This window comes from Leptonychotes weddellii, chromosome 6 (assembly GCF_054177405.1).
Source record: "Leptonychotes weddellii isolate Sample4059 chromosome 6, ASM5417740v2, whole genome shotgun sequence".
In the NCBI taxonomy this organism is placed as follows: domain Eukaryota; kingdom Metazoa; phylum Chordata; class Mammalia; order Carnivora; family Phocidae; genus Leptonychotes; species Leptonychotes weddellii.
The window spans coordinates 26970773-26996286 of NC_138374.1; the positions used below are offsets into that span (position 1 = coordinate 26970773).

The 25514-nt window shown below is 53.8% G+C and overlaps 1 protein-coding gene across 10 annotated transcripts; it reads left to right on the forward strand.

Moving 5' to 3' along the window:
- The first annotated feature begins 737 nt into the window (after positions 1-737).
- On the forward strand, positions 738-25357 carry HPS1 (HPS1 biogenesis of lysosomal organelles complex 3 subunit 1). 10 transcript variants are annotated; one of them, XR_014146219.1, is made up of 21 exons: positions 775-1001; positions 2243-2356; positions 4174-4281; positions 8808-8945; positions 9165-9307; positions 9693-9801; positions 11972-12132; positions 12632-12734; positions 13306-13404; positions 13493-13562; positions 15407-15462; positions 16669-16836; positions 16932-17111; positions 18059-18120; positions 18633-18767; positions 18850-18914; positions 19967-20112; positions 22214-22327; positions 22563-22792; positions 24123-24205; positions 24671-24805. XR_014146219.1 is itself a non-coding variant. In XM_081823669.1 (20 exons), exons 3-20 carry the CDS (start codon positions 4174-4176, stop codon positions 24831-24833), a joined length of 2103 nt encoding a protein of 700 aa, XP_081679795.1. In that variant the 5' UTR covers positions 738-766; positions 2242-2356; the 3' UTR covers positions 24834-25357. The 10 variants fall into 10 exon arrangements, 8 of the variants coding, with proteins under 8 accessions (XP_081679795.1, XP_081679788.1, XP_081679787.1 ...); XM_081823669.1 differs by lacking the exons at positions 775-1001; positions 22563-22792 and adding an exon at positions 738-766 and having other exon boundaries at positions 2242-2356; positions 24671-25357; XR_014146220.1 differs by lacking the exons at positions 22563-22792; positions 24671-24805 and adding an exon at positions 23101-23227.
- Positions 25358-25514: the final 157 nt, after the last annotated feature.

Below are 25514 nucleotides of genomic sequence, written 5' to 3' on the forward strand. Positions count from 1 at the left end.
TCCATGATCTTCATCAGCAACCCCGCACTTCAGCCACTCCAAATACACAATTTAAGAAAATCTTGAAAACACGGGTTCTAAACAAAGCCCCTCATGTGCACCCCGCCTCCCAAATGGACTGAGAACCTTTATAACGAAATTCCAGCGTTAGCACAGTGGGGCCAAGCGGGCCCTTGTGCGGGCTGTCTTCTCCCCAGGCCACGGAAAACAGTCACGGAGGGCAGCTCTCGTTCGGGAACTGCGGTTCAGCAGGTAAAGCCAGAGGGTGGGAAAGAGCCGCGCGGGGGAAGCCAGGAGACCTGGGCTCTGATCCTAACTCGGGCCCTCTGCAAATTATTTCTTCTTTCTGGGCCTTGCTTTCCCCTGTGTGAAGCGGGGCGAAAAGGGACATGTCCCTAGTGTCTCGGTGGGGAATCACTAGAGCTACAGCCCCGGAGGGGCAAGCCCAGCGGCAGACGCAGCAGGTGCCCCTGACGGCTGCGGGCAGCACCCCCCAACTCCGCAGGCCTCCGCGCGCTCCTCGACGACAGGAGGAATGCGGCCGCGGAACGGGAAGAGCGCCGGCTCGCCGGGCCGGGGAGGCCGAGCGGAGCGAAGGGCCCCGCGGGCAGAGGCGACGCCGGGCGGGGGACGGGCTCGAACCCTCGGAGCCCGCACCGCCTTCCAGCCCCTCCTCCGGGCGGGGCGGTGACGCGAGAGGTCACGTGGTCGCACCCGGAAGCGCGCCCGCGAGGCCCGGGCTGCTGGGCGGTGTAGGGCGGCGAGCCGGTACGTGGGCCTCGCCTTCCGTCCGAGCGCCGTCCCGCGCGGCCCCTCCGTGGGTGGCGGGGCTTCCTGGCTCCCCCACCCCCGCGCGGCCCTCCCGGAAGTGGGGGCGGGCCCCACCTCCGCCGCACAGACCCCGCCCGTCTGGCCCGGGGCCTGCCGCCTCACCTCTCGGAGCCTAAGTTTCTGCAGCCACGGAATGGGGCGGGCGCCCCCAGCCGGGCCTTCTTCCCAGGGTAGCTGTGAGCTTCGCGGGGGCTTGGGGGTGCTGCATAAACTGTGGAGTGCGGGGCACACAGGAGGGCGCCATGGGGCGGGCGCCCCGCGGATTCTCTCTCCCGGGTCGTCCAGCCGAGCAGGGGCAAGGCCGGGGCCCGGACGGAGCCGAGCGCCCCGAAACAGCTGCTGGGAGGCCGGCGCGGCGGCCTGAGGGCGTTCGCTGGGGCAGGTGGTGAAAATGGGGCCGGGGGTTTTCCCCAGGTTGGCCCCGCGCCATCTGGAGCTCCAGTGAGGCCTGTGGGACCTCTTGAGAGCAGGATAGAGAGAACAGGGAAATCACAAAATGACACCACCGGCAAGGTTCGCTTTCCAACAACAGTAGAACCTAATGTCCACTGCAAAGCATTTCCACTTTTCCGGGAATAGGTCATTAAGGCCGGTCATGCCGGTCATGTAGCTAGTCTCAGTTACGCTGCAAAAGATGCTGAGCCCCTCACTATCCTTTCTTGCCTCTTATTTGCTTACAACGTTTGGTTTCCGAGTTAGGTTACAGCTTTATGTTACTCCTGCCTTTTATCATCAAAATGTGAATGATTCTGGAGCCAGTATAGTTCACCCTGTTATTTGACAAAGGGAAGCTGGGAAATAACAAGGGAAAGTAAGCCCACTTCTGTGTAAGAAAGCAGAGTTTGCTAAGTGCTTCCCGCCTGGTTATTCTGTTTTTCCCTTTAACCCTGTAGGGAGGTAGAGCAGGGGTTTGAGACAGAGAGTTGCCTTGGCCAAGTCGAAACTAGAACCAGGTCTCTGGTGCCTTTTTTGGTTTCCTTCATCGTCCCAGGATGTCCCCTCCCTTCTGGGCCTGCTTCCCTGTGGGTCTGGGGTGTGCTGTGCTGTCTCCCCAGTCACTCCTAGCAAGCCCGTTGGGGCTGCTCAGGGCGGGTTTGCTGACCACACCAGGGCTCTGAGTGACCCACGGTAAAATGAGAGTGCCCGGAAGGAAACAGGAGGTGGGAATTAATGTTTGTGGGCCCCTGCTATGTGGAAAGGACTGTGCTGGCGGGTTCGTGTTGTGGGGAGTGCGGGGGTAGGGGTACAGGGCACCCGCGCCTCCTGGCTGTGGGGTGTATGTTCTGAGTAGACGGCCTAAGGGCCGGAGGGAGACGTGTGACTGCTGAGTCCTTCGTCAGCTGGTACTCCCAGAAATGGACAGCAGTCAGATGAGAGGCTCTGCTTGCCCTCATGACCTCTCTGTGTTAAGCATTTGCAGGACCCGAGATGCCGTGCTGCTCTCCGTGAGCTGGTCATCGAGTGTGCCTCCTGCAGCCTTGTGAACCTCCGGCTGTGTGCGGGCTCCGCGGTGCTCCTTGCCAAGGTGGATGATCCTGCCTGCCCTGGGGGCGGAGCGGAGGCAGACGGCACCCACTCTGGGGCTGCTCTGGGGCAACGGGCGGCACACACCAGGGCAGGCAGCGGACTGAGCCTTCCCTGTCCCCCCCACCCCCTGCCCCAGCTCTGCCTGCTCATGTCACCTTTGCCTGTTTGCTCCTTCCTCCCCTGCCTCCGGGCCGTCATCAAGGCCTACCACCCTAAGCTACACCTCTTGCATCGGCCCCTTCCTCTCCTGGCCTCCGCCCAAGGAGTGGGCCCCCATTACCTCACACCAGATCCTTAACCTCACCCACCTGCGCCCAGCACGTCACTCCCCACAGCCTTCCCACCCTACAGAGGGCTGTCCGCTGCTGACCACCCTCCATGCTGTAGCCCACCATTGCCCCGCACACACGCTCCCTTCCCATCAGGCCTGCCCCTCGAGCCCCTGTCTTTGTCACACTCACCTGGGAGTCCCAGAGCCGCCTCTTCCACATCACCTGCCCTCAGCCAGCAGCCTTTGCTTCACACTCGTTTGCTCTCCCCATCTCTGCCTGGTGTTGAGCAATTCCATGGGAATAGGCTGCATTCTTTGTTCACTGTCGAGGAACCACCTTGAGGCCAGGTGCTCAGAGTTAGAGTTGATAAACTCCCCCCCCCCCCGCCGGAGACTGGGGAGGAATTCAGTAAGTGGGGCCACCAAGCTGGGCCCCTAGGGGATCCCAAAGAGTGTCACTGAGTCCGAGGCCTTAAGATGCTGTGATCCTGTTTGAAACTGGACATCTCCTCAGGGGGCAGTCAGAGCAGAGTTTTCTGGTCATTATCATGTCTCGGCACACGTACAACGCGATCTTGTCCGTGTGGTGCACTGAGGTACAAGAGATGTGAAGCCCCTGCCTGGGGTTTTCTCATCTGCAAGCAGCTGACCTGAGAATTTGGACCTCACCTGGCTTGGTCAGGCTGCCCCTGGGTTGAGAGGATCAATGTCTTGCTGCCCCCCCCCACCCCCCGGGGAATGAAAGGCACAGTGTGGGACGCTCTGGGCTAAGACTCTCCCCACTGATGAATAATGAGACACATTTTGTATAATCAGGCATTAAAATATGTGGCACAGAAGGTGCATGTGTGGGTGGTGGGGAAGGCAGTTTGGGAGGGCCAAAGATCCAGGGGGATGTGGCTGAGGAAGCCAAAAAAGTGTGAGCGTGAACTGTGGACAAGGTTAGGCAGCCTCTGTTTCCACCCAGAGCAGAAGGAATTCGTGAATGACGTTATGTCATGCTGAACCCACTCCCAGGGGCTTTGAAGCTTGTCTTCTGGAGCTGTTTTTGCCTTGAGGAGAAACACGTTTCTGAACTGCCTGGAGAGAGGTGCATTAGCCTCCCTCCACCTAGACCAGGCACTGAGGGCCATGAGCCACCATCCTGCCTGCCCCTCTTGGGCAGTTGATCCTCTGTCCAGATCAGGAGTGGGGTCCTTCCGTATGCTCGGTGTAGGTGGGCCCATGATGAGTCTGACGATCTGGCAAGAGGTGCTGGAAAACACAGAGGCAAGAGCCCCAGCCTTAGGCCTGGGTTTAGATCCCAGGAGCTCCAAGCTGTGCTAAGTCCTGCTCTAGAAAGTGGGAGTAACTAAAGATCCCTACCTCCTCAGCTGGTTGTGAGGGTGTGACGAAATAATAGCAGGAAGGCCCTTGTCCTGGAGCCCGGTGCCCTGTGAGGGCTCAGTAGGTGTTTGCTGGGGTTATGATCCTCTTCGTTACTTGGGCTGAGCTTCCGGATAAAGAGGCTGGGAGGTGACCTTGACCTTGCTTCTCCCTGGCAGATGAAGTGCGTCTTAGTGGCCACAGAAGGTGCAGAGGTCCTCTTCTACTGGGCAGACGAGGAGTTTGCCGAGAGTCTGCGGCTGAAGTTCGGGTTTGAGGGAGAAGAGGTGAGTGCAGGGCAGGAGGGGTTTGGGAGGGAACAACAGCACAGGGAGAACCTGCCCACCCGCTCCTGGCCCAGCCTGAGGAACTAACAGGGTGGTGCGTGCGGTCCAGAGCCCTGCGCACCCAGCTGCTCATCCTCAGAAGTTGGCCTCTTGATGCTCTCGAGTTAGTGAGCTCACCCCTACTCCACCAGGGCTCATCAGGCTAAATGAGAGCAGGAGGAGGAGGTAGAGTTTAAATCCCACAACAGAGAAATTTGGTGTCCTCGTTTTCTCTCCCTAAAAAGTTTAGCATAAGCTTAACACATCAATTTTTTAAACGGCTACATTAAGGTATAATGGACATACTGTACACTGAACATTCTCAAAGGGTACGATTTGAGATATGCGTGTGCACACGCGCACACACACACACCTGTGATTCTGTCACAATCAATAAAATACATTTGTCATCCTGAAAGTTTATGACCCCTCCCCCACCTTCCCCAACCTGGGCAATCACCAGTCTGCTTTCTGTCACAATAGAGGACTTTGTATTTTTTAGGCTTTTAGGTAAATGAAGTCATACAGTATACACTCAAAGTGGTTTTGGTCTGGCTTCTATCTCAGCGTAATTTTGAGATTTATCCATGTTGCAGCAGGTAGGAGTAGTGTGTTCCTTGTCCCTGCTGGGCGGGAGGTCGTCTGTGGTATCGGCGTGTCATGGTTGGTGTGTCCGTGCACCTGTTGATGGGAACTGTGGCCCATTTCTCACTCTTCCCAATAAAGCAGATATGAACATTCATGTGCAGGTCTTTGTATGAACGTCACCTTTCACTTTTCTTGGGTCAATAGCTGGGCTAGAAGGGCTAGATTGTGGAGGTATATGCTAAACTTTGTAAGCAACTGCCAGACTGGGCCAGAGGGGTTGTAGCGTATCCAGCCCACTACACATGTAGGAGACTTTCCCTTCCATACCCTCGCTAACACTTGCTGTGGTCTTTTTAATTTTAGCCATTCTAATAGGTGTCTCTCGGAATCTCATTGTCTTATAATTTTCATGTCCTATTGGCTGATGATTTTGACATCATTTCATGTGCTTATTTGCCCTCTGTGTCTTTTTTCATTGAAGTTGGTTCACATTTTGCCCATCTTTTTGTTGGGTAGGTGATTTCTTAGGATTCTTACTGAGTTTTGAGAGAGTTACGTAGTTTGGATGCAAGTCCTTTATTCGGTAAGTGTTTTGCAAATATTTTCTTCCAGTCTGTGTGTTGTCTTCCCATCCATTAACCAGTATTTTGTAAAGAGCAGAAGTTTTTCATTTTGATAACTCCAGTGTATCCATTTTTTGCTTTTAGGGAATCACGCTTTTGGTGTCATATCTAAGAAATCTTTGTCCAACCCTAGATCACAGAGTTTTCCCTCTATCTTCTTCCGGACGTTTCATAGTTTCTGCTTTTATATTAGGTCTAATGATCCCCTTTGAATTTTTGTATATGATGTAAAGTATGGATGAAGGTTTATCTTTTGCGTATGGACATCCAGAGTGACCCTGAAATACTACAGCTCGGAGACAGTTGTCATTTTCACTCATAATTTCTACTCTGTGTTTGAAAGGAGTGATTTATTTTGAAAATTTTCTCCAGATGAATTTTGGATTCAACATTTCCGCAGGGAAAGCAGTAGAGAGAGTTCTGGCATTTCTGCCACAGCCCTGACGGGTGGCCTGCCAGCCCCTTCTCGCTCTACTGGTCGTGATCACCAGCTGAGCCAGTTCTGCACGAGCAGCTTAATCCACCCAACATCACCAGTATTCTTGTCACAGTCTTTAGGAATAAAGATATCAGCAGAAATCATGACATTCTAGTGGTTTTCGTTAAGCTAAAAAATAAGTCTATCTATGAGGCTTTTTTATTTTTAGCAGTCAATACATATAGTTCTTTTTTTCTTTTTTAAAGATGATTTATTTTAGAGAGAGAGTGCAAGCGGGGAGAGGGGCAGAAGGAGAGCGAGAGGGAGAGAATCTCAGGCAGCCTCCCTGCTGAGCGCAGAGCCCAACACGGGACTCAGTCTCGGGACCCCAAGATCATGACCTGAGCTGAAAACGAGTCGAATGCTTAACTGACTGAGCCACCCAGGCACCCCAATACATAAAGTTTTAATATTTTTGTTCTTAAACTTCTATTTCAATCAGGTCAGTTGAAGAAGCCAACAATCAGTAGACCTCTGTATCCCCAGAACCTGCCATAATATTGACAGAAAGACACTCAGTATATTGGTGAATGAATGAATAAAACAAGCAAAATAAGCAAGTTATCTATTGGTGTTTATCTTCTTTATTGAAAGCCTTATAAAGGAACAAAATCCTGATTTTTCAGTTCCTAAGTGACGAAAGAAAAAATGTCTTTAAAGTTTTATTTTTATGTACACAACACTTATTTTTTTCCCCGATTCTATAAACATGAATTAATTGTAGGAAATTGGGAAATATAGAGAAATCGTTTTTAAATGACCCATAATTCTAGTACCAGAGCCATTAGCTCTTCTATATATTTCCTTTGGGTCTTTATCTTTTATATGTAGTTGGGATCATACCACATTTACAGTTCTATTTTCTGTTTTTCCACTTGCCATTATATCAAAAGCATTATTCTTTTTTGTTAAATATTCTCAAAAGCATAAATCTTAATGGAAGCATTATATTCCAGTGTATAAATAAATGTACCACTTATCTGACCATTTTTCCCATACTGGACATGTATATTGTTTCTAGTTTGCTAAAATTATTGCTGTAGGGAACATTTATGCTTGAATTTGATCCCACATCTCATTATTTCCTTAGGATAATTTCCTATAAATAGAAACATTGATTCAAAAGCCATTCAAAGATAATGTACCACTTTATAATTCCAAGTAATAGTAATTCCTTTACACTCTGCCTATGCCAAATATTTTCATCTTCCCAACCAAAAAAAAAACTCGCTACACCTGCAGAAAAAGCCACTACTTAAAAAACGAGTTGCTGTACACAATCTAGATTTTTAAGTGACTTTCTGTTAACATAATCTGTTTGTGACAGTTCAAGAAAATTGTGGCACATGAGCAGTTCAACAAACATTTGCCTCTGTGGAGGGATATTCATTCAATGAATATTAACTGAGAACCTACTATGTGTGAAGCAGTGGGTGAAGCAGTGACCATAACAACATGATCTGCTGTCACGGAACTTAGGGCTGCAGAGGGAGGAGGAAAGACAATGAACGGGGTGGAAATAAACACATGAGTTCAGGGAATGTTAAATGTGCCGAGGAAGTTAAACAGTGTGAGGTAAGGAGTGACGGGGCAGGGTGGCCGAGATGGTCAGGAGAGGGGCCATCTGAGCTGGGCCCAGGGGGTGGGCAGGAACCACTGCTAAAGCTGGACCCACCTCGGCTCCTGAGCGCTGAGGAAGGTGGAAGGAAATCCTCACCACAGCACTGCGTCCCGCTCCTGTTGTAAATGCTGCACGTTGCCCCTGGTTGGTTGCCTATTTTTCTTTTCAAGGCAAGGTCTGACTCGTCTCCTTTCAGATTTCACAAGCTCAAAGTCGGGATTTGGCTTTCTCCATATTGCAGTCAAGTCTTCCAAGATCAGCGTAGGGAAGATCAGCTGTTCTCTTTTCCCCTTCCATTGAAGAGGGTTTGAGTGGTGCCAGCAAATTTGTCCAGTTTCTCTTTGGTTCTGTTTGTTTTGTTCCTGATTTTGGAGGGCGGAGAGAATGGTTGGAGGAAGAGCTCCTAAAAGTGAAGGTGGGCTTGTTATGGAAACGGGGGCACTACAGAAGCATAAAAAGTGCGGGAAGTCTCATACTCTCTCAGCCAGAAGGAATAACTTTAGCAGCATTGCATTGACTTTCTTAATATGTTTTCAATACTTGGTTTTTTCTGTGCGTTTTAAAATACTACTCACAACAATTTTTATTAACATATCATCAGAAGAATCTTCCATGTCATTGAAACATTCCCCTATTTGAGGTGGCTTTGCCTTCTTCCGTCATTTAGCTGAGCTGTTATTAACTGTTTCGCTGGTGCAGAGCATTTCAGGTTTTTACAGTTGCTTGCTGCTGTACGTTATGCTGCAGTGAGCATCTTTGTGCGCATCTCTGCCCTATCCTTGATCATTGTCCTTAGGATACATTCCCCGGAAGTAGACCTAACTGCAACAAAAAGCATGGACTTTAGGACACGTAGAGAACTTCCTTAGAGTCGGTCAGTGCTCCGTTAAATGCCACACACGTTCCACTGTGGAGATGTGGCCTAAGTCCTTAATGTTTCCTTCTGGATTCGGAGGCAGAACGGCACAGGTAGCTGGCCGACCCCTCCCAGCCTTTTCTCACTAGCACCCAGGTGCTGGGGGCAGTCTCCTCTTGCCTCCTTCCTGTCAGGGCGGTGGTACCTTCCAGGCAGGTCTAAAACTACGGACGCCCTTGCTAGCGAGGCCTGGGTTTTGTCCATTCCTTTGTCGCCAGGGTCTGGCACTCCAAGCGCTGTTACTTTCTTCCCCTCTTGCAGCTTCCTCCCGTGGAGGACCAGCTCAGCACCCTCCTGGCCCCAGTCATCATCTCCTCCATGACCATGCTGGAGAAGCTCTCAGATACATACACGTGCTTCTCAACGGAAAATGGCAACTATCTGTACGTCCTTCACCTGGTGAGTGTGTAACCCCTGAGCCCATGTTCCTCTTCCCTCGGTGCCGTGGGCGGTCTGTCCACATGCCTCGCCCTTACCTTGAACTTCAGACTCCTTTAGAAAGCAGAAACCGCCCTATCAAAATCCCCTGGGACCTAGGCCCCCCCTCGATCTCCTCCGGGATCAGGCCAGGTGAGGGGTCCCCTGGGGCTGGCTCACACCAGCCCCCTCCGCCTACAGTTTGGAGAATGCCTGTTCATTGCCATCAATGGAGACCACATGGAGGGCGAGGGTGACCTGCGGCAGAAGCTGTGCGTGCTCAAGTACCTGTTCGAGGTGCACTTCGGGCTGGTCACCATGGATGGCCAGCTCATCCGAAAGGAGTGAGTCCTCGTCTCGGTCCCCTTTGGGTCCTTTGCCAAGCACCCTGTCAGGCCGTGCAGCAGGTGGCCGGCCTCTGTGAAGCTGCTCATTCGTACTCCACCCCTGGCTCCTTTCTGGAGACTCTCTAGCTGACCTCGTGTCGTATGTCCGTGTATGAAGGAAACTGAGAGGTGAAGTGTTTGCTCAGGCGCCTACCTCCTGGTTCTGTGCCAGTCCCCCTCCGCGGCCAGGGCGCAGCCTGGACCAGCCCTTCCATGCTCAGAGGGCTCTCCTGCTTGTCGCCTCAAGTCACGCGAGCTCGCCCAGCCCTGACGGTAACTCTGCTCCTTTGGTTGAAAGTGGGGACAGGCAGCTTTCTCAGGGTCTGTGCTGCTCTGCCCCCAGGCTGCGGCCCCCGGACCTTGAGCGGCGCATCCAGGTGTGGGAGCACTTCCAGAGCCTGCTGTGGACGTACGGCCGCCTGCGGGAGCAGGAGCAGTGCTTCGCTGTGGAGGTGACTACTAGGCACGGGAGGCCTCGGGCCACGGGGGTGTCAGGTCAGAGGGCTGAGGAGCTTTAAGGCCAAGTTTTGACACACACACACCACCCCCCACGTCGTGAGTGAGGTCAGAGACCCTCAGACTCTTATCTTTAGAAGGTTGTCTTTGTGGCCTCATGGTGGGTTCGATACTCTGATGGGGCTCCCTACAATAAAACAGTGAGATCCTAGATAAAACAGGCTTTTTAATGCAGTTTGGGGCTCACAGTAAATTATGGAAATTCTGAAGATAGCTCCCTCAATTCTGATCGCCACCCCCCCCCAAATTATATTGAGCTGAAACTAGCATGGACAGTAGTGAAAAAGAAGCAGCACTAAAGTCAGGAAGGCCTGAGTGCAATCAGAGCCTTAATTAGGCCCTCAGCAGCAGGGGGCTGAGCCCGAGATCCCCGCGCCAAGGCCCGGCCTGAGGAGCTCAGGTGGTCGCTGCAGGTACCACTGCTGGTTCCCTGTAGAGACAAACACAGATTTCCTCCCGAGTGGCGGTTCTCACCCTCAGGGTACATCCGAATCATCTGGAGGGCTTGTGAGATAAGGGTTGCCGGGCCTCACTTTTCTCATGGGTGGGCGTGGTCTGGGGATTCTAGAATTTGCATTTCTGACAAGTTCGCTGGCGAAGCTGATTATGTGGGTCCAGGAACTGCACTTTGAAAGCTACTGCTTTAGAGGACAGGTTCGGAGCAAACAAATAGGAGCTCAGAACTGACAGACGCACAAGGACATGAGCCACCACGAGTGAGAGGAAAACCAGTCACCAATAGATTTAGATCCCAAGGAGCTTGATATACTGGAATTATTAGGTCCAGAACTTAAAATAACTCTGAAATATTTAAAGACATAAAAGCTAAACGAGAACCCATATAGGTATTTAAGAAATAAAAACATAATTGTTAAAATAAAAACCTCAAGGATGGTTTAAATAGTAGATGAGACATAAGTAGAAAGAGAGTTAGTGGACTGGAAAATAGATCTAAAGGATTTGTTTTCGCACCCCGCTCCCTCACTCTTCGGATAAATGTGTAGTACCTACTGTATGCTAAGAGGTGTGCCAGGCCCCGGGAACAGAGATGAGTAAGGATACCGTCGCTGCCCTTGAGAGTACATATATGCCCGAAAACACAATAAAGCATCCTGGGTGCTGCCTTATTGGGTTTCCCATCTGAATCCCTGGTGGCACGAGGGATGGTGTTACCAGCTCTTTCTGAGACATCGGAAAAGGCTTCTTGTAGGAGATGGTCTAATGCAGTTAACTTAAAATCCACACTCCTTCCAGAACCGACCAGGCCCTGTATGACCTGCCAGTGCAGGACTCCGCCCCAGCCTCACCTCATGCCCCTCTGCCCTTACTGCGCCCTGGCCTCCCAGGACTTCTTTGCATTTCAGGAGCACTGGATATTTAATTCTGTGCAGTTCGGTAGTCATTAGCTACATTTGGCTATTGAGCATTTGAAATCTAGTTTGTCCAAATTGAGTTATGCTGTACATGTAGAATATACACTGGATTTTGGTGACTTAGTACAAAAAAAGAGTGTCAAACATCCCATTAATAATGCTTTTATATTGTATGTTGAAATGATAAGATTTTAGGTATATTGGGTAAAATAAATCATTAAAATTAATTTCACCTATTTCTTTTTACTTTTTAAATGTAGTTACTAGCAAATTTTAAATTATGCATAGGGCTTACCTTATAGATCCATCCAACAGCACCGCTGTAAACTCTCTTCCCAGCTCAGGGCCTTTGCATATGCTCTTTTCTTGGCTTGCAGCATTCTCCCCCTCTACTCTCTCTAACAGGATTTCTTGTTCTTTAGATATCAATTTAGAGGTGACTTCCTCAAGGACATTTTCTTCGGACACCCTACCCAAGTCAGTACCAGGTGTTTCCTACACAACACTTAGAGTTGGCATTTCTCTTGTCTCTTTCCTTGCATATTGTCTGTCACACCCACTGGAGTCCAGTGACCAGACCATAAGCCCCAGGAAGGCTGGCCCAAGTCGCCCTGTTCCCAAGTGTCTGGCACGTAGCATGCGTTCAGCATGGACTGAGCGAATATACCCACCAGCCAGGACCTGGAGCAGGGGAGGGTGGTCGGTAACACGGCTTCCTTTCCCTGCCCGCCAGGCTGTGGAGCGGTTGATTCACCCTCAGCTCTGTGAGCTGTGCATAGAGGCCCTGGAGCGGCACGTCATCCAGGCTGTGAACTCCAGCCCCGAGAGGGCCGGCGAGGAGGCCCTGCACGCCTTCCTGCTTGTACACTCCAAGCTGCTGGCCTTCTACTCCAGGTGAGCCCTGGTCCCAGCAGGCAGCGGCCCAGACCCTTGCCTCCCCCCGCCACCCCCGGTCCCTATTCCCTCTACCTGAAAAGCACCACCTCCCCAGCCAAGAAGATCTTCAAGACCCATCTCTTCCCTGAAGCCTCCTTAACTCTTCAGTTCTTGACCCTCTCAGTTCATTCCCTCCTCTGAATTAGGTCTTTCTGGAACACTGTCTCCGAATCTGAATTCTAGAACTTCCCCATAGGCTGTGACTGGTCCCCAGTGGTTTCTCATTGGTGGGTTTTTTTTTTCTTTAATACACCAAGTTTTATTTTAAAAATTAATGAACTGATTAATTTTATTTGTACCTTGCCTTTCTCCAAGAAGAATGAAGCCAGCTGACACGTTCATAAATTCCTTGAGAGCAGGGACCCTGCTCCAAACTCCCTTAACCTGCCTGCTCCTCGCCCGCTGTTACCTGCAGGGGGCGCCAGCGTGCACTGACAGCCGGCTGCTCTCTCTGCAGCCACAGTGCCAGTTCCCTGCGCCCAGCTGACCTCCTCGCCCTCATCCTCCTGGTTCAGGATCGCTACCCCAGCGAGAGCACAGTGGAGGATGACGACCCTCAGGTCTTGGGCCAGCTCCCCGGGCAGTTCCAAAACCCAGCCTGCAGAGTGCTGGGCAGGCCACCTGGGGAGGCTGTGTTTCTGCATCACAGTTCTGGGCAGGCTTTTGGCTTCCTGCTGTGTTCAGACCTAACAGGAATTCTAGAATGCATGTGGTTTAGTCAGTGAGAAGGGCAGATTTTTGGAGTCCCTGCTGCTCTAGGCCTCGGTTCCCTTATCTGTGCAATGGGACAAGGGTTGTTTGGAGGAGTAGAGGGGACAGTTTACCTAGAGGCCAGCGGTGCCTGGGGTGCTCGGTAGGTGCTAGCCACCATCCTCGCCCACACCGTCCCCGTTATTGGCAGCGGCTTGGTTGCCAGTGTGTTGGAATTTCGGGAATTTCAGCGGTTCTGGAGAAAGACTAGGCCACCTAGAGTTGAAACCTGGGTGGAAAGTGAGGACACCCCCCCAGGGCTGCGTGGTGGCGGGGAGCGCAGGGGTGGAGGGCTGTGGGCAGAAGTGCTGGGCTCCCTGGGGAGGCGGGGAGGAGTGAGCAGAGGAGGAGTTCTAACTAGGTCTCCCTTGCTGATGGCAGCCTTCCCCGCAGAAGCCATGGAGCAGCCAGAGCATCCCCGTGCAGCAGGCCTGGGGCCCTGCTTCCACAGCTCGGGCCAGGAGGAGTTCTGCAGCAACCGTGTGTGGAGGGGAGCGGGGCCCAGGGTTGAGCCCTTAGGAGACGCTCTCCCAGCCCTTGGCCCAAGATGCCCTCTTCTTCCTCCCAGGAGACGGACAGCTTCTCCCTCCCTGAGGAGTACTTCACACCAGCTCCTTCCCCTGGGGAGCACAGCTCAGGTGAGGCCTGGGGAGGAGCCAGAGGAGGGGGCTGGAGCACAGGATGCTGCCCGCAGGTCCTCCTCTGCCCCCCCACTCTCACCAGCTCCAGCCTGAATGAAAGCTCGGCTACTCAGATGATTCCTAAAGCTGTGTGACAAGCTGATTTCATTTAAAAAGTCATCTCCCATAGGTGTATTCTCTGCCTTTTTTTTTTAAATCAATTAATCCATAACTAAAGTTAAGTAATAATCATTTGATTTCAAGTATAATGGTTTAAAAGGTACATATTCTATTTCTATACCTTACCTGTTTTTCCAGACGATGTGGGTGGGTAAACAATAAAAAGAAACGAAAAATAATCAAAATGTTGCTAACAAGACAATAGACAACACTGCTGAAAAAAAAGATAAGCCAAAATCCGTACTGTTGTAGTCCCTCTGAATGGGCATCACATTTACCTCTGCAGCTCCTGGGGAGAAGGAAGGATCGTATGGCTCACATCACCTAATAGAGGAAGGCCAGGGGTTCAGAAGAAGACACTTCTCAGGGACTGAGTTTTGAAAGGAATTTACTGTGTGGTGTCCTTAAGCCACTGGTTCTCAACCCTGGCTGCACGTGAGAACCAGCCAGGCCGCTTCAGCCAGACCAGTGAAGCTATAGTCTGTGGGCTGGGACCCAGGTATGAATACTTCTAGAAACTTGCCCTGTGAGGCCAGTGAGCATCAGCGTGGAGCCAGCCCTAGGCGCAGATCTAAGTTAGCGCAGTGGCTCTAAGCCCTGCTGCATGGTGGGCTTACCAAGGGATCTTTAAAAACTCCCGAAGCCGGGCCTGCCTGTGCCAGAGGTTGGGACTTAATGGATCTGAGATGTGACCTGGGCACCAAGATTTTCAAAAGGTCTCACATGCAGCCGCAGTTGAAAACTAGTGGGTTAGATGTTCCTAACTTGAAGTCCGTGGATGGGCTTCGAGGAGCCTGGGACCCCTGAGATCCCACACCAGCTCCTGTAGACTTACACATTCCTCTGGGCCCTAAGCTCTCCGTGAGCCCAGAACACATCAAGAGACACTGCTTTGGGGTGATCACCAAAGCTCCTTTTTCTTCTTACTGCTCCCTTCCCTCATTCATCACAGTCCTCCTCCTGGCCTCTTTCTCAGTGGTTAGTTTTTATGCCTCAGAGCTGTAAATAATGCCATTGCCCAGTGCCTGGAACTCACCGCTTACGAATGGCTTGAGTTGTACTCATTCATTTGTAAATCAGGTGTTCAGAATGTATCTATCAACGGGCTTCCCTAGAGAGACATGATTACAAGTGATGGCTTTTTGCAATGAAATATAAGGGAGAACAATATTATTACAAACATGTAATATTTCAAATATGTAGTGGGTTCAGTAAGTTTCTGTGAGCTCTGCTGGGAAAGGGAAGCCGCTCAATTCCCTGTGCATAGTAGGTGCTCAGTAAAAGTTTGCTGATTGAATAAGTGTGCTGCCTTCTGGGAAAGAGGCACCGTGGTAGACAGGGAGGGACCTGAAGGAGTGAGAGGGTGGAATCAAGGAGGGGATTCAGGGGGCCAAGGAGGGGCATGCCCCCCCCCCCCGCCACTGCCAGGTACATCCTCAGGAGCCTGCACCCAGCAGCTGGCCTTGCGGGGAGCTTCTCTTGCCCAGGCTGCTCTAGCCTGCGACTGCAGAGCGCACCCTGCACTTCCAGCTTGGGGTCAGATGAGCAGGGCAGTGCTGCTCCAGCCCCTACTAAGTGCCCTCGCCCCTGCCAGGTACTCTGCCCCACCCTCCCCTTCTGACACACTGCTGAGCCGTTGTTCACGTTTTCACGTTATTTATATTATCACCTGTGTCCTGTAGGTAGCACCGTCTGGCTGGATGGGGGCACCCCACCCACGGATGCTCCCCAGGTCCAGGTGAGTTCCTCCTGGGGGAGGGAAGGTCCACCGGGCACCAGCTGATCTGAGATGCTGCGGTGGACACTGGGGACTCTGAGGTGTCTGCTCGCCGTAACTCCGCACAGGGCCGGCCCTCCTGCTGCCACCTCAGGGCTGGTCAGTGCGGGGGACAGAGCTCGTCCCAGAGGCCGGGGCCAGGAGGGTGGGTGGTGGGCGAAGGGTGACCTCAACTCCTGAGGAATCCCACCCTCCTCACTGTTGTTGGGACTGAAAGTCCAACTTAATTTGTGATGACTTTTTAAATTAGAACGTAAGTATATTCATTGTAGAAAAATTAGGAAATACAAAAGTATGAAAAGGAATAAAAATCACTCAGTCACTCTTAATCCTTCCCCCAGATGTTAACTACTATTAAGATTTTGGGGTGTTTCTGTCTTCTCTCTGATTTTACGTTCGTATATGTACGTATACATGTATGTATGTATATTTATACATTACATGTATTTTTTTCTTTTACCAAATTTGAATCCTAATGTCCTTCATTACACTGTTTTCCTTAAGCATTTTTCCATTTACTCCGCACTAGTGTGTAAGGAATAAGAGTCCATCACGTGCCTCCATTACTTATTTAGCAGATCCGCACAACAGCTAGTACGTTGTTGCTAGTTTTTTGGCTGTTCTCACAGTGCAGTGCCATCCTGATAGAGAAGGTCTCGTGGCATCTCTCGTGATTTCCTCAATTCTCTACTTTTTCCCACTAAAGCCCTTCTTACTTATTTAGTAAGGCTAGAGTCTTGCTCATTTAGTCCTTCCACGCCTCAGTTTCCCCCATGGGCCCAGCGGTCCGGATGTTCTCAGGGTGGGTAGAATGACAGCGTTATTGACATGCCTTTGTCTGAGTGAAGGCCCGGGACAGAGCTCCCCCGACCCCCGACCTTTCTGCCCTTTAAGTCTCTTTTCTACCACCCACCCCAGTTCCTGTTCCTCATGGCTTGCCACCCAGTCCTGACTCCAGGTAGAATGGCTCCGAGGAGGCAGGGGAGCTGCTGGGGCCGTGGTAACAGAGCGCAGGAATTGAAGAACTGGATTTCGTGGAGCTAAAGTGTTTACTCCCATGGTTCACAGGGGAGACAGCGAATGGGCAACCATGGGTGGGTGCGTGAGGCAGAGGCCAGGCGGCTCCCCCACCCCAACCCTCCCACGGACAGCTCCTCTTCTCCGCAGATAGCTGAAGACACCCTCCAGACACTGGTGCCTCCCTCCCCAGTCGCTTCCGGCCCCAGAAGGGTTTTCCTAGATGCCAACGTGAAGGAGAGCCACTGCCCCATGGTGCCCCACACCGCCTACTGCCTGCCCCTGTGGCCGGGCATCAACATGGTGCTCCTGACCAAGGTAGGAGCGACCCCCACCTCCCTTAGCAGTGCCCCAGCCTGGACGCCTTCCCGCAGGCTGCCCCTGTTCATCCTGCCCTGCGCTTCTTCCCTTAGGGCCCCAGCACCCCCCTGGCCCTCGTCCTGTACCAGCTGCTGGACGGGTTTTCCCTACTGGAGAAGAAGCTGAAGGAGGGGCAGGAGGCCGGGAGCACCCTGCGGTCCCACCCCTTCATGGGCGACCTGCGGCAGAGGATGGATAAGTTTGTCAAGAATCGCGGGCGGCAAGAGATTCAGGTGAGGCTCAGTTGCCAGATATAGCGGCCTCTGGGAGAAGCAGGGCCGGGGTGGCAAGATCTGTTCTGTCCACACTCGGGGAGTGGCCCCACCGCGGGCCCGTGATCCTTGTTTCCCGCATCACGAAGTGATAACAGAAACTTAGCAGTATGTTCAGAGCATTTTGACGTGAGTTTGGCAGAACATGAATTCGAATTCCCGTGTTTTATGTGAGGAAACCGGGGCTCAGATTACTGGGCAGGCGAGTGGCAGGAGCAGAGCCTGACTCTACGCCACCGTGAAGGCCAGCAGCCTGCGCCCGGCACCCCTCACAGCCCAGGTCGGAGATGAGGCTGGAGGGGCCTAGACGGTAGAAATGCACAGTCTCCTCCGGGGGCCTCCAAGTTCAGGAGGGGTAGGTCACCCAGGGGAAGCAGCTGGTGGCGCTTGGGTCGTCTGAGGACCCGAGGTTCACTGTGGCCGCCACACACGTGTATCTGAAAATGAGAAGAAGGGTTGGAGGAGGCAGAGCGAGGGGTGCCTCGGGCCATCACGGTGAGCGTGGGGGTCGGATGTAAAGTCCCCCTTTAAGGAGCTCGCTAGGGCCGCACCTCAGCACCCCAGTGCCTGCTCCATGTCCTCCTGTTTGGGGCCCTCGCCTGTCCCTCCAACAGCATTAGTTTACATGTCTTTGCGGGCTCGGCAGTGAGCCCCGTGCTTGCTGCACAGAAACTGCTCTTTAAAGAACCACTGACTGAAGAGAACGGTGTGTATGGCGGGGTGCGGAGAGCTGGGGGGACCTGCCAGAGAGCCAGCTTGACTGTGTGAGGGCAGCTGCGTGCCGAGCCTAAATACTCAAGCGGGTGAGAGGTGTGGGTCCCTCACTGAGCGCGACATCGCAAGGGTCTCCTCTGGACCTCACTGTGGGGCTGTCAGCGTGAAGCCAACCCCTGTCCCCTGTCCTACAGAGCACCTGGCTGGAGTTCAAGAGCAAGGCTTTCTCCAGGAGTGAGCCTGGATCGTCCTGGGAGTGAGTGGTGGGCTCTGAGGATGGGGGGAGTCATTTGGACAGAGGGGCAGGTTCCTCCAGGCCAAGAGGGAGAGGGTGCTCAGGAAGGCGCTCCGGAGGGCGAGGGGCTTCCCAGAGAGCGGAGTCCGGCCCGCAGACGCCGGAGGGAGGCTGGGAGGCAGAGGGGCTGCAGGTGGAGGAGAGGGCCTTGAGGACTTAACGTGGGACAGAGGGCTCAGGTTCCCGCCCAGCCTCAGCCCTGAAGGGTGCTCTTCCTCTCATTTCTCCATAAAATAAACCGTGGGGGTGGGGCGAGCTTCCACCCAAGTCCCGCGCACTGCACTGGGGGCAAGCCGGGGAGCTGCCTCCGGTGTCTCTGCGGGCAGGGGTGTGCTTCAGCAGCTGTGTCTGTCGCCGGTCAGGGGGTGACCCATGGGATGAAGTGGGTCCTAGGTGTGTGTGTCCCCAGCGCACATGCGGACAGCCCCCTCCAAGGCCCTTCCCGCTGTCGTGCTCTCCTCTCCTGATGCCAGGCTGCTCCAGGCGTGTGGGAAGGTGAAGCGGCAGCTTTGTGCCATCTACCGTCTCAGCTTCCTGACCGCAGCTCCAGGCCGGGGGGGCCCCCATCTGCCGCAGCAGCTGCAGGGCCAGGTGCAGGCCATCATGCAGTAAGTATGGGTGCGGCCGCCGCCAGCCGGAGCGGGAGCTGAGGCACCGCCCCCCACCCGCCTCCCCCTGTTGCCCCGACAGAGAGAAGCTGATGGACTGGAAGGACTTCTTGTTGGTGAAGAGTAGGAGGAACGTCACCATGGTGTCATATCCTCATGCCCGAGTCCCTCGTGTCTGTATGTCCCCCACACCTGCCCACTCTGCAGGACTCTGGACTTTTGCGAAGGAGCAGATAGATGTATTCCACCACCTCAGCATCTTTTCTCTGAAGAATAGCAGATATGGTCATGGGTGTCTTGTCTGTAGGAATGCTCCAGGACTGAAATTTCACAAATCCCAGCTGTCCCTCAGTGACTTCATAAAAGTTTTGGGGATTATGTTGACCAGTGTCCAGCCAGCAAAGTGGTAACAGCTATTCCAGGCAGGGCAGGGGTCCTGGGGTCAGGTAGGTTAGAGAGGCTGTGTCCTCCTTAGATGTCACAGTACACCGTGGAACGTGAAGGCTCTGAGAAGGCCTGCACCAAAAATGTTTATCCCTCTTTAAAAAACCCTATCCAAGACCTGTTTGACCCTTTTATTATGGAATACTAGTTTTATCGAAGACTGATTTCCTCTGGAACTTTATATAAAGCAGCTTTTCCTGTATTAAGGTCTCAGTATGCAGGTGAAAGGGATGACAGAGGCCCCCTTTAGCCACCAGCCACCACCCTGCCATGTTGGCTGTTCCCTTCCAGTGGGAACCTTCCAGCTTCAGAAGGTGAAGTGTGGAGAGGGAAACAAAACCACGCCGAGGTGTGTGGGTTGGGCGGTCAGCTAGGCTCATTCGTGGGTAGGTAGCTCAGCTCTCACACCAGCCTCACCATGTATGTGATTTAAACTCTTCCCTCGTGAAAATGATGAAAAAAGAACATTCGCTATTCCTGTTGGGTCTAGAACTCCCCAGGTTAGATGTGCCAGTGTCCAGGGATCCGTTGTACTTGCATAGGAGAATTTCACCTGGTTGGGGGTTCAGAGGTAAAGAGGCCTGGGAAAACAGGGACCCTAGGAGGTTGGCTGACATGGCAGCTGTGGGGAGAGGTGGGCATGGCAGGCCTGGCCTCCGGACTCCACTGCTTAGCCTTGCCGGAAGCCTAGGTGGAGGACAGAGTAGCACTCTCCCTGGTCCCTGGCTTTGTGAGCACCTTAACTCCGACCTTCACCTACCTAGAAGACTTCCCGGGCTTGGTGCATTTCATCTATGTGGACCGCACGACCGGCCAGATGGTGGCCCCTTCCCTCAGCAGCAGTAAAAGGATTTCGTCGGAGCTGGGCAGGGGGCCACTGGCCACCTTCATCAGAACCAAGGTAACCATTGCTCGGGTCCGGGTCCTCTTCACCCCCGTCAGATGAGACGTGCTGGCCTGACCCCTGTCCAGGAAAGACTGATGCCCCCCACCCTTGGGGCTCCCCTGAGGCCTTGAGCACACCCCGTCTTAACCCTACTGTACTCTTCTGTCAGTGTCTGCACGCAGCTGGTCTGCAGGCTCCTAAGGATAGCAGCTGGGCCTCGTCACTCTAGGGTCCTGGCATCCGGGGCCACATGGGCCTCAGTCGATGTCAGGGGCACCTTCCTGGGTGTCTTCTAATGTGCCTGAAGGAGCAAGTCTGGGCAGTGAGGTCAGAGGGGGAAACGGCCAGGGCCTGACATTGTGCTTGGCATAAATAAATCCCAATAAGTATTTGTTGAATGAACTCAAATGGAAAGAAGAAACACAAGGTTATCCAGTTTGGATACAGGATTTAACACTAGGTGGTTTGTACTAAAGAAACATTCACTGGGGGTTCTTATATTCTCTTTAATAGACTGTTTCATGGCAAACTAGTATGTGTATATTTATATACTATACACGTGGTAGGTAGTCTAGTATAAACGTCTGTTAGATTCATCTAAAGTACACGCTAATAGTTAAAATCAAGAGGGTGACAAAAGGCGGGGTGGGCTCTGCCTTTCCCTGGCCGTGTGGCCCCAGGGCATTACTTAGTCAGAGTGTCTGTGTGCTCATCTGTGAAAGAAGCTGGTGCTACTATTGATGTACACGGGGGGCAACAATTACAGACACGTGAGATGCTGCAGGTTAAGTACTCAACACGGTACGTGGCTCAGAAGATCGACAGAATTCATGGAGCCCTTGCTGGTACCAGCCTCTCCAGCCATCTTTCCGGAGATTGTCAGGGGTTCTCTGGCTGCATTTCTTTGCATTGTTTTTCTGTGCAGTTTTTTGCCATTGGTCATAATCTTGGATCATTCCGTAGATGCAATTGTGTTTACCCACGTTTTCGCTTTCTATCTGATGCATTTCCTCATGTCATTAATTCTTTATGAACATGATTTTTAACAAGTCCACAATAGTCCATCATGTGGATGTAACATAATTTCCTTAGCCATTTCCCCAATGTTGAACAGTTAGATTGTTTCCAGGCTTTCGCGGTCATAAATAATTCTGCAGCACACACCTTTGCGCATCCATCTTTGTCCTCATCTCTGATTATTTTCTCAATATGGATTCCCAGAAATGGAATTACTAAGTCAAATGGGAGGAATGTTTTTAAGGTTATTGATACACGTTGTCAAATTGCTTTCCTGAAAATACAGCAAATCCACGTATTTGCTTGCAGATGTAATTAGACATTACGCTGTAGTCAGGTTTGCCGTGAATCATGTAAGCCTTCCTCTAAGCTCATCAGGCCTTTTCCAGCCCTGGAGAATGGAGGAGTCAGGCTGCCCCTGCTCTCCTCCCTCGGGCAGGTCACAGGCAGCATGGAAGCCCTTGGATTAGGCAAGAGAATGTCCCCGAGGGGATCCAAGGCACATTGTCCCCCTGTCCCTGTGTTTCTGTTGGACCTCTTGGTGAGCCCTGGTTGGGACTTCAGCCCTGGAGAGAGCGCATGCCTGGCTCAGGGTCCTCTGTGCTCACACGCCCCACAGCACCTTCCTGGCATAGAGCCTACGCCCCTGGCGGGGACCGGTGGACGGGTGGCCCTGGACAGCAGGTCGGGTTTCCAGGTGGCCACACCCTTGTCTCCTGTTGTGTTACCTAACAACGTCCTTGTCTGTTTTCTGGGCTGAATGATCAGTTTACTAATTTATGGCCTCTGTGCATAGTCAAGTTACGTGAAGGGTTTTTACATGTATTTTATTGTCACAGTAACAGGAGGGGTAGTCCACCCACCCACCCACCCGATAATGATTTCCTTTTGAGCTCCTGCTCTGACCCAGGCCATGCCCGGCACTCAGGAAACAGGTGAGCTGGAGCAGCCGCTGGCCTTCCGGGAGCTCCTCCTCTGAGTGCTTTTCTTCCAGAGCCAGGAGCCTGAGCCTTGGGCCCCCTGTGGGGAGAGGGCCGACGCCGCGGGCCCTGGGGAGGCCGTCGGGGCCGCCACGAGCACGCTCTCCGCCTGTCCCCAGGTCTGGTGTCTGATCCGGCTGGCGCGCAGATACTTGCAGAAGGGCTACAGCACGCTGCTGTTCCGGGAGGGCGACTTCTGCTTCTCCTACTTCCTGTGGTTCGAGAACGAGATGGTGGGTGCGGCCAGGTCCCGGGGCAGGACCGTCCCGAAATGCTTTCCTCTCTGCTCACTCCGGGACCCCTTTCTTCTGCACTGCGTTCAGTCTGTCTGTCTCTCATCTCTTCTCGTCCCTAGTGGAGCTGACAGGGAGGCACAGCTGTGGGCACCCAGACCTCGGGGGTCCCGTGTTCAGGGGCGCTTTGTGACCCCTCCAGCAGCTGTCTGAACGACTCGTGCTGTCACTCAAGGCGGTGTCCAGGTCGCACGCGAACACATGGACGCATGCCCCTCGAGAACGGCTGCTCACACTTGCTTCCGCGTCGCCAGCTGCGCTTACAGAGCACGGCACGCTGTCGTTCCCATTGTAGAGGCTGATAAACCGAGGTTCAGAGCCGTGTAGCAACCTGTGCAAGGTGAAGAGGACAGTATGGCCTCCTGGCCCGGTACTTCTCGCTCTAGACCTCACTGTTACTCCAGTGTAAGCACAGGTCATGGGAGCTCACTGCCTGTTTCTCTCTCTCTCTTCTTTCTTTCCTGTTTCTCTTTGTTTTCTCCTCACTTGTCACTTTGAGTCCGTGTTCCAGCTCTCTGTCCATTTCTTCTGCCCCTCACGCCCCCTCCACCCCCACCGGGCCCTGCCCTCTCCCTGGCAGCAGCCCTCCTTCGCTCTGCCCTGAGAGTGATGGCCAGCACCTTCCAGAGTACAGGCTTCTTCCTGGGTCTCAACCTCCCGTCCTCCCAGCCTGTGCCATGGTTGGGGCAGGGATCATTGGCCCCATTTTACAGATAGAGACACTGATGCCTGGAGATCAAACTCCGTGCCCAGGGCCACCAAGGTCATAAATGAAGAAGCCAGAACCCAGGCTCGGCTCTCCTGGCCGACAGGCTCCCGTCGGCGCTCTGAGCCCAGGATGTGTGTATGACCTTTACCTTAGCTTCTAGGGAGAGGCAGGGCTTTGTGTGTGTGGCTGTCCCGACGGAGTGACAGACTGCAGTAGGGCTGTGGGGGGCAGAGCCAGCTGTGGAGGCTGCCTGTCCTGTGCCGTCTTGGGCAGCCGCCTAGCACGCTGAGTGTACCTCCTTGCCCGCAGGACGGGCCCACGGTGCCCACATGAGCATGGAGACAAGCCCCATGACCGTGCCCGACGCACAGTGGCTGCCCAGAGCATCTTAATTCCCTCTCCTCCTTTTCCTTTTTTTTTTTTTTAAGATTTTATTTGAGAGAGAGTAGAGCGATCGAGAGAGAGAGAGTGTGAATGGGGGGGGGCAGAGGGAGAAGCAGACTCCCCGCCGAGCAGGGAGCCCGATGCGGGACTCGATCCCAGGACCCCGGGATCATGACCTGAGCCGAAGGCAGACGCTTAACCAACTGAGCCACCTGGACATCTCCCTTCTCCTCCTCACCCTGCCCTGGAGATTGTGGTCGCTTTCACAGCAGAGACTTGGGCCTTTTGATAATGCCTAGCCCTTCAAGACCCTGCATGCCACCTCCCGGGGTCGCCCTCCTGGCAGCCCTCCTGAGCTCGTGCGGGTCCCTGAGCCAGGTCCACGCACTGATGGGAGTGAGAACTACCACATGTGTACTGGGCAGGACACTCAGAGCTTTATATACATCACCTCCAGTGTTCGCTGGGAGGTTACTGTTAGTCCCACTTCACAGTTGAGAAAACGAGGTAAAAAGAGGTCCAAGCAGCAAGCACCCTGCGCGCAGGGCTGAGCCAGGCCTTGAACATGGTGTCTGACTCAGGCTCGTGTTCTCTCCACCACGCCACCACCTCCCCCTGTAAGACCTTCTTCCTCTTCCGCAGGGGTACAAACTCCAGATAATAGAGGTGCCCGTCCTCTCGGATGACTCGGCCTCCGTCGGCGTGCTGGGAGGAGACTACTACAGGTGACCCCGATTCGCAAGGCTGCTGGGAACAGTGGGTGCCCAGCAAGTGCCACTTCCCCATGGGGAGCAGCTCCTGCTCCGGGAGCGCCCCCCAAGAAGCCCTCGGTGGAAGCTCTTTGCTGCCCAGCCCCGTGTTCAGTGAGGGGGGTGGGTGGGAGCACGCCCGGGTTTCTGCCCGTCTCTGGCAGCCACACCGTTGGCAGCACCTGCCAGCGTCCGTGCTGGGCCCTCGGGCGTCCCTGCCGGCTCTGTGGCTTCCCGCGGCCCGGACGCGGCCGTCGGCAGGCCCCACGCAGGGCTGGGAACCCAGAGGGGTGGACCGCGCGGCCCAGGGCCGAGCCTCGTGCGGTTGGCCAGGTGCTGGGGCCTCGCGAGGTGACAGTGTCCGTGCCGTGCTGGGAGGGGCGCCCGCGTCTGGGAGGGCTGCTGGGGCCCCGCTCCTGAATCCCACCCCCCTTCCTCCAGGAAGCTCCTGCGCTACTACAGCAAGGGCCACCCGGCCGAGGCCGTCAAGTGCCACGAGCTGCTGGCCCTCCACCTGTCGGTCATCCCCACAGACGTGCTGGTGCAGCAGGCCGGCGAGCTGGCCCGGCGCCTGTGGGAGACCTCCCACGTCCCCTTGCTCTAGGCCAGGGCGCCGCAGGCTGGCTGTGCAGCCCGGCCCCCTGCAGAGCAGCCGCTAAGGGTAGGACAGCCCCCCGGCTCTCTTAAAGAAACCACCTAGACTAGGCTCCCCTCCAGGTTCCAAACCCCCAAATCCTTCTCTTTGGGGGAGGAGGGAGGCCAGGGGGTCCCTTGGTCTCCTTAAAAGAACAGTGGCTGTGAGGTTAGAACTGGGGCACCTGCTTTCAGAGCTGCCTCTGTCTTGATCCCCAGGAGACAGGACGTCCCTGGGGTCTGCGGGTGTCTGAAGATACCTCCTTTATGCTTTCCTTGGAGTGGAGAAAGAGCTTCCTCGGGAAGCCGTTTCCCTCCCCAAATGCAAGGTGCTGCCTTGGCTGGGTGGGCCACTTCCTCTCTGCAGCTCTGGGCGGGTTTCCGACACTCTACACCCGTTTCCCCTGCGTTCGGAGGGATAGCACCTACCTCTCAGGGTGGTTGTGAGGGCTGCCCGGCACGCGGCAGGTGCTCAATAAATGTTGGTTGTGGTCACTGTTGTTCAAGCCAAACGTGCCTGGGCTCCTGGGCTCTTCCTGGTGCGTAGAAGTCCTGGTCCATCCGCACCCTGCTCCGTCCCGACTCCTGCCTCAGCCCCACCTCAGAGATCCGTGTTCCTCGGTCCTCTGGATCCCAGGCAGAGGTTTATAAA